Source organism: Poecilia formosa, unplaced genomic scaffold (assembly GCF_000485575.1).
Source record: "Poecilia formosa unplaced genomic scaffold, Poecilia_formosa-5.1.2 Scaffold400, whole genome shotgun sequence".
NCBI lineage: Eukaryota > Metazoa > Chordata > Actinopteri > Cyprinodontiformes > Poeciliidae > Poecilia > Poecilia formosa.
The window spans coordinates 511,410-526,981 of NW_006800339.1; the positions used below are offsets into that span (position 1 = coordinate 511,410).

General features: G+C 36.6%; 1 protein-coding gene across 1 annotated transcript in view; it reads left to right on the forward strand.

Annotated features, from left to right (window-relative positions):
• The window catches only part of mnat1 (MNAT1 component of CDK activating kinase), a gene marked incomplete at its 3' end in the record, with an annotated part of 27,846 nt that extends 15,522 nt beyond the window's left edge, over window positions 1-12,324 (forward strand). Inside the window, exon 7 of the mRNA XM_007576208.2 lies at window positions 12,103-12,324. Coding sequence (XP_007576270.1) covers window positions 12,103-12,324 — 222 coding nt within the window. The remainder of the gene's footprint in view (window positions 1-12,102) is intronic.
• Window positions 12,325-15,572: the final 3,248 nt, after the last annotated feature.

Below are 15,572 nucleotides of genomic sequence, written 5' to 3' on the forward strand. Positions count from 1 at the left end.
TAGGTAACCAGAGAGTGAGTGAATTAGTTGCTAGGTAACCAGAGAGTGAGTGAATTAGTTGCTAGGTAACCAGAGAGTGAGTGAGTTAGTTCCACCATCTTTGCTTAGCTGACCTTGAGAGGTTGAGCTACTAAAAGCAGTTCCACCATCTTTGCTTAGCTGACCTTGAGAGGTTGAGCTACTAAAAGCTTTCATGCTGTGTGAAAATGGACCACCGTTCAGTGAGTCTTCTATCCATTGAATATTGTCAATTGATATTGATCCTGTGTTTATATATTGTTACTGATTTATTATTCAGCTCTAGGTAATTCATAACTTGCAACAAAAAAAAAAACCTAAGTATTTTTGGTCTAATTTTTAGTCCAAATATCTTATTCCACTTCAAATTAGACAAAACTAATTTACAAGCAACTTTTCAGTAAGTTATAATAACTTTTTTTAAGTCAATAACTTCCACTGGCAGATTATCTGCCATTATCTACAAGCTTCTGTATCTTGATGAAAAGTTACTTTTAAATTAGTTTTGCCATATTTGAAGTGTCGTAAGATATTTTCACTAACACTAGACCAAAATAGTTGGTAGGATTTTGTGTTTTTGCAGTGTAGGGCCTGAAACGGAGAACTTTAGTCGTCGCCTGCTGCTTCCCCTCAGTGTGGGAACGGGCATTGGGCCTCTTCGCTCGGATCATCACATTCCTGCTGTAGCAGCGGTGGGTCCCACGAGGGCCGGGCATGTGGGCTCCGGGCTTTAGCTGCACCGCAGTTTGTGCACACGGTGCCTGGAGAGACCTTCATACTTGGCTATCGTTCACGTTTTCGGTCATTTATTTTCATTTTAACTGGCTGAGATAGGCTGTGTCATCATCCTCTCTCCCTCCACTGCAGCCCTCATGAGACACGGTTGTCTTCTCACAGTTTAGTGATGCATGGCAAAGATATCTGCTTCATACTCACCTAAGGCTTCAAAATGCTTTTTTACACGCTCTGTTATACGTAAACTTTCACTTCTCTCTAAAGACAACTGCTTCATGCCGAGTTTCAGTGTGGTTCTCTGAAAGTCACAGTTTTTAATATAAAGCAGGAATTTAAACTCACTGACTGAGAGAAATGCACCACGATTGTGTTGCTTTTGGCCGCTTTCCCAGCTTCTTGCTTTAATTTCTCCTCATCTTGTCGTTTGAGCTGCTGTTAGTGGAACAGAGCTCTCACCACGCATCTGCTCGGTCGAACCGAGAGACGTGAGTCAGGGGAAAGTGTTGGTTTGGATTTCCCTTCACCTCAGAGTCCAGAGGAATGACTTTTGTTTGACTTGGTAGGCTTTCAGCAAAGAGCTGTGGGTTTGTGCAGATTGCTGGAATGCATGTATCTGCGAGTTTTTGGGAAGAAATTGGGAAAAGCAAATCTGAAATATGTGGATATTTCATCACTTAAAGAGATTTGTGCAAATTCTCTGTAGTATTACTGCAATTTAATTTAATTCATTTCATATTCACTCAATAAATATGAAGAGTTCATGTAGCAACTGAAAGAAATTATGAATGAAAGGGTAAAATAAACTTTTAATATCTTCCTCTTATCCAAACATCTTAGCCATTAACTTAGAAGGCAATTAGTGACATATTTAAAATCACAAAACACACAACAAAACTTCAGTTACATTTCTTTTAAATGCAGAAGAAGAACTTGTTTTAAGTCAGTAATTCCTTAATAATGATGAAAAAGTATGGTTTATAATTAAAATAACCTGTCAGTGGCATAAGACATTTTCCCATATTATAAGTTAAAAAGTCTGGCAGATTATTTCACTTATAACAACCATTTCATTTTTCATTAATATTAAAGAATCGCTGGGTTGAACAAGCTCCTGTATCTTGCTGAAAAGTTACTTTTAAGTTAGTTTTGTTTTATTTCATGTGTACTAAGGTATTTGAACTAGAAACTAGACCAAAAATTATTGGTAAGGTTTTGTGTTTTTGCAGTATAGAAGTCCTGATTGGACACTACAGGTGTAACGCAAACCTATAAAAATGGCCTAGTCAAAGTACTGACATAATTCCAATTGAGAATATGTGGCTATACTTGAGAATTCACTGCAAAAACACAAAATCTTTACAAGCATTTTTGGTCTATTTTCAAGTGCAAATATCTTAGTACATTTGAAATAAGACAAAACTAAATTACAAGTAACTTCTCAGCAAAATATAAGGCCTTGTTTTTGTAAATAGTTCCCTAATATTGATTTTAAAAAACGTACTAGTTCCATTGGCAGATTATTTCACTTACAGTACATTTTCCCGTACTATAAATGAAACAGTCTGCCAATGAAACTAGTACTTTTTTTTTAATCAATATTAAGGAATGATTTACTTAAACAAGCTATTATCTTGTTTGAAGGTTAATTTGTCTTATTTCAACTAAACTAAGATATTTGCTCCAGAAACTAGACCAAACTTAGACTTGCAGGGTTGACGTTCACAGTCACTTTTCATCCAATCTACCTGAACTTGAGCCATTAAAGGGAAACTTTAAGATGACAGTTCTTCCCCAGCATCGCAGTCATTTCCAAACAATGTCTAAAGCAGGCCCTTATGTTGAATCCAGTCCTGATTAGGGAAGAGCTGGATGGGTTTCCTTACAACTGGTGAGGGGGACTCCTGGCTAACCACCGAGTGCTAACGTCACACTTGAATGGCCTGAAGAGGAAGTTGGCCAATCCAGGGGGGAAAGTTGTATTAGTCCAGGTGTGATGTGTGGTGGGATGGGCCTGGTCTTGCCTCAGGAATGGTCTGGAAACCTTCTCTAATCCCTCACTTTGTAGATTGCTCTATTGAACCGGGAGACACACAAACGTCCATGTGCGGGTGCATGCAGATAAATGCACTCCGTGCCCCTCCCCCGACGTCTGAGCACACAGCGTTTGAAGAATAAAGTGTCTTTCTAAAATAGAAGTCCTCTGAAATCAAAAGACTTGCTCTGCGTGGGAGGATTTGCTGTTTAAACAGGCTGGTTGTTGTCTAACAGGGGATCGAGCATGGTGCCAAGACTCTTCATGCCACCGAAGAGTTCACTTGGCACCTGCGTAGAGAGAGGCACAGATTTTAAAGGGGACTTATTATGCAAATTTCACATTTTGCATGTTTTTATTCTTCCATTTGGGTCTCAACTGCTTCTAAAAACAGCCAACGTGATTAAAAAAAACACCAAGATGGTTTTTAATAGGTTGATGTTTTTTGGTGTTAGGAAAATGAGCTGTTTCAAAAACCTTCCAATCGTTAAGTCACAATCCTGGGCACCGTTACCGAGCAACCCAAGCGGAGCTCCAGCATGTTTAGTCAGCTGTTTCTACCACTGTATGCAAAAAACAAGTGTTTGGTTGTTGACTTACCTTACTGAAACTACACTGCAAAAATACTAAATATTACCAAGTATATTGGGTCTAGTTTTTGGTGTAAATATCTTAGTACACCAGAAATAAAAAAAATAAAAAAATCACTTACAAGTAACTTTTTAGGGAGACAATGGAGCCTATTTTACTTAATATTGACGAAAATGTGCTTGTTCCACTGGCAGATTATTGAAAAATGTGTTGTTATAATTGAAACAGGCTCGTTGATTGTAGAACAAGTACTTCTTCATCAATATTAAGGATGTTTTTCTTAAACAATCTCTTAGATCTTGCTTCAGATGTACTTGGAAGTTAGTTTTGTTCTGAGATATTTGCACAAAAAGCCAGACCAAAAACACTGGATAAGTTTTTGTACTTTGTCTGTTCACTTGCTACATTCTTGTTGGTTGTGCAGGAAGCTCCACTTCTGTTTTTCAAAAATTTACAGTTGCATAATTGTGCATTTGTTTGCAGCTATTTTCTCTGTAAACATTGAGTTGGGGGATGTGGCCAGCAGCAGCTTATTTGGATTTAAAGTGACAAGACATCCTAAAACTATCTAACTACACTTGAAATAAGACAAAACTAACTTCCAAGTAACTTTTCAGCAGGACATAGGAGCTTTGTACTAGTGCCAGTTCCCCTGGCAGATTATTTAACTTCCATCAACACATTTATCCCATGTTATAAGTGAAATAATCTGCTAGTGGAACTAATTCTTTTTCATCAATATTAAGGAATTATTGACTTAATATTGAAGCTCCTATATGTTGCTGAAAAGTTACTTATAAGTTAGTTTTGTCTAATATAAGTGCTCTGATGTTTTTTCACTAGAAACTAGACCAAAAGTACTTGGCCAGGTTGACTTAAATCTCATTATTTAAAAATAATGTTGTGCAAAAAAGAATTAATGAACACGGACATATCCTAACCTGTTCAAGGAAGCATAACAGGTCAAAACCATGCAAACTGCGTCTGAGACGTCTGTTTCCGTGCCAGTGAAGGTAAACGCTTCATCATCTGGGCGCGTGTGTTTGTGCTGATGGGGGATTGTTCTCAGCTGCTGCAGTGTCCCATTCCGGAAAGCAGCTGACCGATGGGGAATCTTTCCACCTTGGAGTGGCTTTCAGCACCACCTCAGATGAAAGGTCCCCGGTTCCAGCTCCGTCGGGGGCCCACGGGCCCTCTGCCCACAGGCAGCAAAGCAGCTGACATACCTGATGAGGCCGGCGTGGGCACCTAATGAAACAGGAGGCACATAAACAAATAGCAACCCACACACACGCACGGATGAGCTAATGTGGGTGGAAAGTTTATCCCTAAACACCGTGTGGCAGGCTGAAATAACCCTGGCTCTCTCTGGCCACTCATGGGACACTTGGACTGTGGAATTTGCCTGCCATTGAAAACACGGTCACACACACACGGAGACGGTGAGAGTGTGTTTGCTCTCCTGGTGGAGTCCTCTACCGTGACCTCTGCTCAGCAGATGCACTTGTCGACGCAGGCTGCGCTCTGCAGACTGGCCCAACCTGTTCTGTCTGAGTTGTTGGTGAATACTCTCCGCAACCCCCACTGACGTTTGCACTTTATTTTCCCTTCCCTGTTCACACTCCACAGGAAAAAACACACACACAGAGATCTTCATTCCATTGTTTTAATTAAAACAAAGAGGTTTTAAGAAGGGAGTTTGCAAAAACACAAAATCTTACCATGTGTTTTTGGTCTAAGTTGTAGTGCAAATATCTTTGTATGCTTGAAATTAGGTAAAAATAACCTACAAGTAACTTTTCAGCAAGTTATAAGAGCTTGTTTTAAGTTAGGTTGAAACAATTAATCGGATTAATTGTGATTAATCAATTATTGAAATAAACATCAACTAATTTAGTAATTGATTAATCGTTAACTGCAGTATAAAGACTCAAAAAGGCCATTTGTTGAAAGAATGACATAATAAAATCAGTAATTAAACCAAAATAAATATATACATTGCATTTAAGATTTGTCTTTAAGCAAGTTTTTTGATCCAATTATTAATTGATTAATTAAAAAGATAATCAGCAGATGAGCAGAAAGGACTGAGCTTTTCACATGTTGATGTTAGAAGTATTTTTAGCTGCAGATTCATCCTTTGCTACAAATGATCAACCGTTCACTAAAGGAATGCTGATGTTGCATTTTAGGCTGTAAAATGTCATAAATTATGAGCTTATTTGTATCTACTAATGGATTTCAAATATTATATTTTAAAAAAATGAGTGGTTAAATGAAAACATTGCAGAATGTCCAATTTATAGTCAGAACAATCGATTACTAATATAATTGTTGGTTTCAGCATGAGTTTAAAGTCAGTAATTTCTTAATATTCATAAAAAGTACCATTTCCACTGGCAGATTATTGTACTTATAACATGAGAAAAGTTAGATTAGTCTTATTTCAAGTGTACTAAGCACTTTGCACTAGAAACTACAGAAAAATAGTTGGTAAGATTTTGTGTTTTTGCAGTGCAGGAGCCCTGATTGGCATCAGCACATGTCCGTTCGCACCTCGACCCCCCTGTGACATCCTGGCCCGGCCCGGCTTCAGTGGGGCTCTTCAAACCCAGCCTGCAAGCTGGTCGGCCTCCGCTTGGCGGAAAAAGGAGTTGTCAGCTTTAGGGGCTTTGCGCCGGAGCAGCTGCCACCGGTCAGGGAGATATATTTAAACTGGTAAGACACAGGGAGCCAGCAGTTTTTACACTTGCTACTTGCTGCTCGGCGTGCCAGTGAGCAACCCAAATCCCTTTATCCACACAGAAGCACCGGCAGCTCTGGGGCAGAACAAGGAAGTGAGGGCTGGGAAAGTGTGAGCACAGCTTCTAACAAGGCGCATCATTTTCAATCCCTCTGCAATGCTTCCTTTCCGTTCAGGGTGTTCGCTCAACCCACCAGTGGTGGTACTTGGACTGTCTTCACTGGTTCTTCTGTTAAATATTTCCAAACAGATGAATCAGGAGCAAATACCAAGGCTGTGATGTTGTGAGAAAAAAATCTCTCTGACACTTGTTTGTTTCTGCTTTTTTTTTTTTGTTGAGTACATTAACGGGGACCTATTATGCAAAATTCACATTTTGCACGTTTTCATATTTACATTTGAGTCTCAACTGCTTCTAAAAACACATTAAAAAGAAACACCCTGACGTTTTTTTGTTAAGTTAATGTTTTTTTTTGTCTGGACAATGAGCTGTTTCAAAAACCTCCTGAGTCTCAAGTCGCGCTTCACTGTTTCCTAGCAACCCCAGCCTGTCACCTAGCAACCCAAGCACAGCTCCAGCATGTTTGGTCAGCAGGTTTTGACACCGTATGTACAATGGTGGCAACAAACGACAAGTGTTTTGTTATTGACTTAACTTCCAGAAAAAACTTTCTGCATTCTTGTTGGTTGTGCAGGAGGCTCCACATTTGCTTTTCGAAGATATACAGTTGAATAATTGAGCATCTGTTTGCAGATGCTCAATTCTGCAACTCTTTCATGTTAGAGTGTAAAAGTTGATTTTTGTCTAATATCTATTACTTATTTTTGAGTCGTGAACTCTGACCTTAACTGAGAGAATGGTTTAAATGTTCTGAATTCTTTTTTTGAGTTTCCTGTTTGAGTTGTAGACGGTAGACTAACAAACCCACAAACGTTCTCCAATGTTCCATTTTTTTCTCCATTTCTGGTCTTCAATTTATTCAGATCAGGAGACGATGTGATGTTTTTTTATTTGTTTTATCTTACTTCATGTTGTCAGGTAGGTTCTATTTAAATTATTTCTTGATTCTGCAGCTCTGGCAGCAGTTAAATATGTAGAATTGAAGATTATTTTGTTTCTCATTTATTCTTGACTTTCTCTCGTAAAATGTTTCTTTTAACTCCTATTTCTTCTGCTTCGTGTTGTCAGGTGGGTTCTATCAACAGGGTTTGTACTGGTGCTTGAAATCCTTGAAATGCTTGTGTTTCCAAGGTTTGAATTTCCGTATACAGTCATTGAAAGAGCAATCTATCACTTGATTGAAGAAAACATTATTTAAGTTGAAACCAGATATTGAAAGATAATAAAAACACACATTCACATTGTTTTCTCACTGCCTGAAGTTAAATTAGACCAAATTATATTTGATGTAGGTTAATTAGAATTAGAAAAACTATTTCTATTTGCCAAATGCCTGAAAATGTGGCAATTTTTTTATAGATTATTAAAAAAAAATAATTTAGTTTACCTTGCCCCTTTTGTAGACATTATTAATAACAATAATAAATAATATATAACAGAGAATCGAAACTGTTTTTGTTTTTGTTGTTGGAAACGTTTGAAAACATACCATGAACATGCTTGAAAAGTGCTTTAATATTTATATTTGTTTCTGTAGGTGTGGTAGTTTAATTTTTCACATACTCTGTGCCCTGCTTGGTTTTGATAATTAGTAAATTAATTACAATTTAAAAGCTGCCTTGTATATTTACTTTGGTTATTTTTATCCAATATAAAAACTGATGCTCTTAAACATTAACAATATAAAAAAACAGGAAAAAAAAAAAACTGCAAGTGGGTGAATTTTACCAAAGACCACAGGAAGAAACGTCTTCATTTCACCTTTTAATAGCCCATTTCAGGCATCATCTCAGCACAGGAACTTTATTTTTAAGTTAGCGGTACAAATGCTGAGGCTGCAGAATTGCTCCCACCGGCTCGGCAGTGATTTCTTCAAATCATCCTTCCCTGTGGTTTTATTAGGATTGATGGCCCCCAGAGGCCCACTTCGGTGCCACGCGGGTGTCATAAGAGTGTAAAAACCAGTTACATACACAAACTTACAATGCACACAAAGCTGTATATGTAGTCGGACGGGCCCCGGTGACGATAAAAGCAGATGTTTGTGTTTGGCTGTGAGTCCTGTTGATCTGAAACCCCGTCCCATTGAGCTGGGGGGTCCGTCCCTCCTTCCTGCTCAAAAGCATTTTGAAAACAACTTTCATGCCGGCTTTTAATAGGAGGTGATGAGTTTATGATTTAGAGCGGAGTCCTCTGAGAGCTCATGTCTGGGTTTTTGGGCTGTATGAGAGGGTTGGGGTCTTCAATCAAAGCCTCACCGCAAATAATTGTGTCTGTTTTATGTGTCACCATGTTTAAAGACACGAGTCATGTCCCGGTACCCGCGTGCGCCAGTTTTCAAGGTCACCTAGGAGAGGAATGCATCAGGAAAATCTCGGCCTTGTCACTAGAAAATCTGAGTTACTGAACAAGGCCGGCACAAACCTTTATTGGGGCCCCAAGCGGATTTTAATTCAGGGGCCCCTCATACCAACATGTCAACACCAGATACTTAATTATTCCTAAGCTGAATTATACCTACAGCTACCAACTATTACAGAGTTGGGTAGTAACCAGTTACTTTTACTCAATTACACTTACTTAAGAATTTTTTAAAAATACTTTTGGGAGTATTTTTACTATGTTGTACTTTTTACTTGAGTAATTTTATTATGAAGTATTTCTTCTTTTACTTGAGTAAAATTTCTGGATTTTCTGTCCACTGAATGAAAAACAAACATGTTTTAACCAAAAATTTACCAGACATAGACACACACCTACAGTTTTTGCTAAAGTTTTTAAAAAAAAAAAGTTTTTTATTGAAAGAAACAAATATTTTACCTGATTTTATTTTTTACTTATTTGAATTATTGTCATTTTCATCCTTAAAATACCAAAATTTCTACTTTATATTTGGTCCATCTGAATATGTATTTTTTTATTTACTGGTTGGTTGTTTGTTTGGTCCTTAGTCCTTGCTTGGGCTTTTTTTTTACTACTTTTTTTTTTTTCTTGAGTAATTTCTTGAATGGCTACTTTTTACTTTTACTTAAGTAGTGCTACTTTTACTTAAAAGTAAATTTTTGGGGTACTCTGCCCATTTCTGTTCTATTATTAGTCATTAAATTATGAATTAATTTACATTGCATTATATTTGAATATAATTTAAAAGGAAATTAATTGCTGTAATCCAGAAACTCAATATCATACAGACATTCATGATGTATTTCAAATGTTTTTGTTTTTTTCTGGTAGTTTTGAAGATAATGGCTCACAGTGAAAGAAAAAAAAATATTATTGTAGAAATTATGGCCTTCTGAAAAGTGAGATCATCTAACCTATATAGTAACTCTGTAGCAGGGTTTCTTTTGCATGAATTCGAAGATGTTTTGCTTCCACGTTTTTCCTTCCACTCAACTTTCCATTCCAAAGGTTTTGTAGGTTTTTGATGTCATCATAACATAGTACCTCTGCATTGAAAAAAATTATTTTTATTGGTCTTATGTAATATTCAAGTTTTCTAAAAAAAATAAATTTCAGGTTTTCATTAACTGTAATCTCTGATGATCAAAATAAACAGAAATAAATGCTTAAATGCATCACTCTGTGCTGAATAAATTCATTTTTTTTAGTTTTCTGAATGAAGATATCCATCTCTATATGTTTTGCTTAACCACCTTTAACCAAATTTTATGATTTATGTGACAGAATCAAACTGAAACGGAATAATGAAGCTGTGGTATGCGGGTAAAAAAAAACTCCTTCAGTGGAAAAAACCCACGCATTTTCTGCTAACGTGTTGCCACTGTCACTACCTGAGCCCCCCCCCCCCCCCGCTTCCCACCTCACCTGCACAAACTAAAAGCTGCCGCTCACAGCTACAGGCGCAGACTTGTCCTGTTAAAATAGCTGAAAGTCATTCCGAGAAAAAAAAAAAGGTGTGTGAATGAATTACCTGTAAAACGTCCCATTAGCAAAGACACATTTCTTTTAAGCGAGGATGATGATGGACACCACTTTGGGAAATGGATAAACTTTTACATAATACACCAATGGCAGCTATCAACTCCGAACACAAGCTCTTTTAAATTATTCAGAACACATAATTAATAGCTAAAAATACCAGATAGTAGATGAATTTGTGTATTCAGGTGTAAATTAAATAGATGCTGTCAGTGTATTGTGCTCACCAGGACAATGCGGCTCATTGTTCTGCTCTTATTTGTTGTTCTGTTCTTAACTTTACTTCTTCCTCATCATTGTGCATCGCTTTGAAACTCCAGCTCAGTTTTGCTAGCTTTATTTTACCGTGTGTGTGTGTGAACCAGGTTTTTGTATCCTTGTGGGGACCCTACATTGTGAGGTTGTCGGGACCACTGCTGCTTGTGGGGACATTTTCTTGGTCCCCATAAGGGGAAATGTTGTTTTTGGGTTAGGGGTTTGGTTTAGAACTTTAGGTGTGAATTGAGTTTTGGTTAGGAATAGGTATGTCATGTTTAGGGTTAGGGATAGGGTTTGGGGTAGAAAACGAAGTGAAGTCAATGTAAAGTCCCCACAAGATATGAAAACCCGACTGTGTGTGTGTGTTCTCATAAGCCAAAGCATGTGTGACGGGAGGGCAGGGCAGTCTGCGGCCGCGGGGCACATGTTACTTGTTTAGTTTGGTTTTCATCAGCTCCCCTCTGTGTTCTGTTGTTTATTCTCCCCCCACTTCTTTTTTTCTTTGCTCTCTCTCTCTTATCTTTTTATCTCCTCTTTGTCTCTCGGTTCCTTTGCTGAACTCTGAAGTAGTTTCTGCGTGTTTAAACAGCATCTCTTTTAATCCCAGGTTTGTTTCCAGTAAAGCTGAGCGACCGCAGCACTCTGACACTGGGTGGAAGTAGGCCCGCCACGATAAATTGTTCCAGAAGTTATTGCGATAATCGATTATATTGTTGTTTTGAGACGATTTTTAAGTAATATTACGGTAATTATACAAGAACACGTTCTCAAAGATCACTAAACTTTAAATTCTAATGAACATTTAACACTGAAGCTAGAAGACATTTTAAATATCCAACATAAACAAAACAACAAATAAGGTTAATTATGAAGTCTCTGTAAACAAAATTGTGCTTCAAAAAATGGCTAGTTGACGCTCAAACACCAAACTGAAGACTTTTGTCATCCATTTTTTGGTAGAAAGAGAGAGAAAAATTGATTAACTATAAATCATGCCAATGGAAATATCTGAGTTAGTTTTAATTTATTATGTGATTAATTGATTTACTGATTATTGTGACAGGCCTGTGTGGAAGGTCACATCCCCAAATCGAACAGATTCCTCCCAATTAATATCTGATCAACATTATTGGGAGTGATTGCAGCCTCACTCAAATCTAGAGGTGAAACGAATAATCGGATTAATTATGATGAATCTGTTGTCAAAATAATCGTAAATTAATTTATAGAACTGTCAATGCATGCAATTAATCTGTAAATTTTAAATGTTAATATTACATAACTCAGATTAATCAAGCTATTATTGTTTTTTTTTTAAATCAGATTAATCAACTAATCGTCAAAATAACCAGTGACTCACATAATTGTTAGTTGCAGTCCTAGTCAAATTACAGCAGTTTGGTCTCCTGGTTCCTGGTTTTGCTTATCCAGATAGCATTTATGAGAAGAGCTGAGCATTTCCCTAATGGTGGAGGCATTCAGATTGATCCAGCTTCAGGAAACTGGATCATGTTGCTCCTGTTAATGTAGCTCAGATGCTAACACTCAGCTAATTACTGCTAAACCACCGAAGCATTGTTCCATTGGAAAGAACTAAATATTCTCACTTTCCAGTGTAATTATCAGAAACTTCTGCTGAATTTAATCTTTTTTTCCTTTCAGGGTCAAACTGTTTCTCTCCAGCCTTTGCCCAGAATACAGGAGGTTCTGTACCAATACAAACCCCTGCAGGTTGAAACCTATGGACCCCCACCACCCGACCTGGAGCAACTGAGCAGATTTGGGTATGAATCTCTCTCTCTCTCTTTTTTTTTTTTTCCCAGTTTTGTTGCACATCCAGAGACCAAATCCGATTTAGTTAATGCAGATTATTTTGGATCAAGGGTGTGCAGCCTGCAGCTCTTTGAACCTTTCACAAGATCTCTTAATAACTCTTTCTAAAAAATGAAAAAGATCCAACGAACGTTTATAGATATAGATGTAATAACAAATGCAGGTTTAGCAGTTTTTCAGGCTTTTATTAAATTATTGCATTGAATTGCATCAACTGAATGATTCTAAAATAAATTTTTGGATCTATTTTCTTCTATTATTATTGAAAGTTTTTTTTTTTTTTTTTTTTTTTTTTTTTTACATAATTTCAGATATATGAATGATATATCGGTACTAACATCGGCATCAGCCAATATTAGTCATTATTTTAGCATATCAGTATTGGGCCACAAAATAAAAATTTGCCAGTATTAACAGCCCATATTTATTTCCATCTTATTGCTGTTTGTTTTTGGTTGTTTTTTTTCCCCAATGGTGTCAAAACGGTAGAGAAATATAATGTATAAAATCGGTAAATATCGTTTATCGACCATAACGGCAATATTAATGTCAAATATCGTTATCAGCGAAGCATATCGCTGCATCCGTACATCATTTCCACAATTAACATCACAGAAAAAAAAATTATAAATTTTTTTTGTTTTTCTTAATGTAGAATCTGAAAAACGTAATAAATTTGTGGTTCTTTAAAATTGGCAACAGATTCCCTATTCATCAAAAATTTAAAGTTATAATTTTTCAAAAGCTCTTGTAAATTTGCTTCTAGAAATCAAATTAATTGAGTTCAAAAATTTTATTTTGGATTTTAAAGGTTATAGAAAAACATGTTGACCATCTCCCAAAAGCATAGATCTTTGCATGGCCAATACACCAGATTTTATTTATTTCTTTTCTAAGTTTTTAANTCTCTCCAGCCAGAAACAATCAATGCGTCAAACTGATGGTTCATGAAACTTTATTTACAATTTTCCTCATTAATACATTGCAAGAACTTAATGAACAAATTAAATAAAGATGGTCAAATTACCATATTTCCACCTCATCTGACAGAAACAATGGGTTACTTTCTTTTTAACATGAAGTGGGAAGATAATACATTTTAAAGTTAACATGGTATAAAATGTCAGTTAAATAAAAAAACAGAAGCAAAGCTTTTAACCCAACAAAAATTGGCCCAGAGCCAGACAACTCTAGGCAGTAATCTAATTTCCTTTGCTCTAATTTCAACAAGGAAACACAGCAATATACAGTTTTACATGAGCAAACCACCCTATTTGTTTTTAGCTTATTAAAGCACAGAGCATGCTCATTTTCAGGCTAGTTGCTAAGGAAATTCTGCTGAAGATGAGCATTGAACCACACCTTTTAAACACACACTTGAGTTATTTGCACTTCAAGGTCTCATAAGGAAGAAGTATGCAACGTTCAGAGTTAAAAATAATAATGTAAATATTAAAAGGACACTATTATGTGTTTTCCAGGCACTACTTCCATTTTATAGCACAATCATGCAACTGTGTTACTTTCAGTAGTTATAAAATTGCTGTATACATCAAACATGAGTTAAAAGAATTTTTTCTTTGCAATTAAACTCCTTGAATTTGGGCCTCTGTCTCTTTAAGAAGCTCCTGCTCTTTGTGACACTTTGCTTGCAGTACGTCATTACAATGGCGCTCCTCCATTAAGCCTTTAACATTGTTCTTTGAAGCGTTGCACCGAAAAGTAGTTTATATAAACTCAGCTCAAAAGAGTCAATTTTATGTAATACTGCCCCTTTAATAAGGCCTTAAACTTAAATGTATGAATTTGGCAAAGTGTTTTTGGTCTTACTGATGCTTTGAGGAAGAAATTGATATTTCTGAGTGATGCCCATGACAATCTGCTCATCTACAAATTACTGAGAGGAGTTTCAGCTTCTCCTGAACAGGGAGTACAGCAGTGAGCTGAAGACACAGCCTTGTGGCATCCCAGTGTGAAGCAGATTTGACTGCCGGTTGTCATTGCTTGTGGCTTTAGCTAAATACTTAAATAACTAACTAACTACAACTGGACATGTAATTTAAATGGTTTTCCATATATCTTGACTAAGAAATCAGATTAAAAATTAATTAACATCTGTTCCAAATTACATTTTCTCCCAAACAAAACACTCATGATTTGATAAAATGACCTACAAAGTTCTTATAGAATCCGCTATTGGAACAAAAACAACACTGCGTATCACCAAAGGAACACACTGCATTGCAAAAATACAAAATCTTTACAAGTATTTTTGTCTAGTTTCTAGTGCAAATATCTCTGTACACTTGAAATAAGATGAAACTAACTAATACACAACTTTTTAGGAAGATACAGGAGCTTGTTTCCAGCAAATAATTTCTTAATATTGATGAAAAAGTATGTTATAGGTGAAATAATTTGCTAGTGGAACTAGTACTTTAATATTTCTATTTAGTATTAATATTAATTAGTTAAAATAAGTTCTTATATCTTTCTGAAAAGTTACTTGCAAGTCAGTTTTGCCATTTCAAGTGTACATAAATATTTGCACTAGAAACTAGACAAAAAATACTTCTGTGTTTTTGCAATGAAGTTCTGAATGTGGAGACAAAAAAAAAACCTAACGTACAAGTAACATTTCAATATAATTCCTTAAAATTGATGAAGGAATTATCAATTGTAGTACTTTTTCATCGTTAATATTGATGGTAAAGTTCTAGTTCAGTTGCCAGATTATTTCACCTAAAACATGGGAAAAATGTCTTGTTATAAGTGGAATAATCTGCCAATGTAATCGTCACTTTTTCATCAATATAATTGACTTTATGCAAGCTCTTATATCTTTCTGAAAAGTTACTTATGAGTTAGTTTTGTCTTAAGTGTACTAAGATATTTTCACTACTAAATAGACCAAAAATACTTGGTAAGATTTTGTGTTTTTGCAGTGCATATTATTGATGAACAGTGAAATTGTGAAATCTGTTGATCTTGGAGATCTTCTGGGATCTGTGCAGCTCGTCAGGTCTGGTCCATTTCATTCACGTGACTCTCCTCTGATTAACAGAGAAATGGAGAGAAACATGTGGCGGCGGTAGAAAGGGAGGGAATAAGAACTATCACCCCCGCCACAAGCCGCCACGGTGCATCTGTAGCAGGGTCCATTAACACACACAGGAAACGCTTTCCCCGACAGCCCCTTTGGGCCAATCAATCCAGGACGCCATTGGTCCAGTCTCTCTGAGTGTACGCTATCCATCAGACAGCCCAGCGCCCGGTCGTCTGCAGTCCAACTGCCTGGC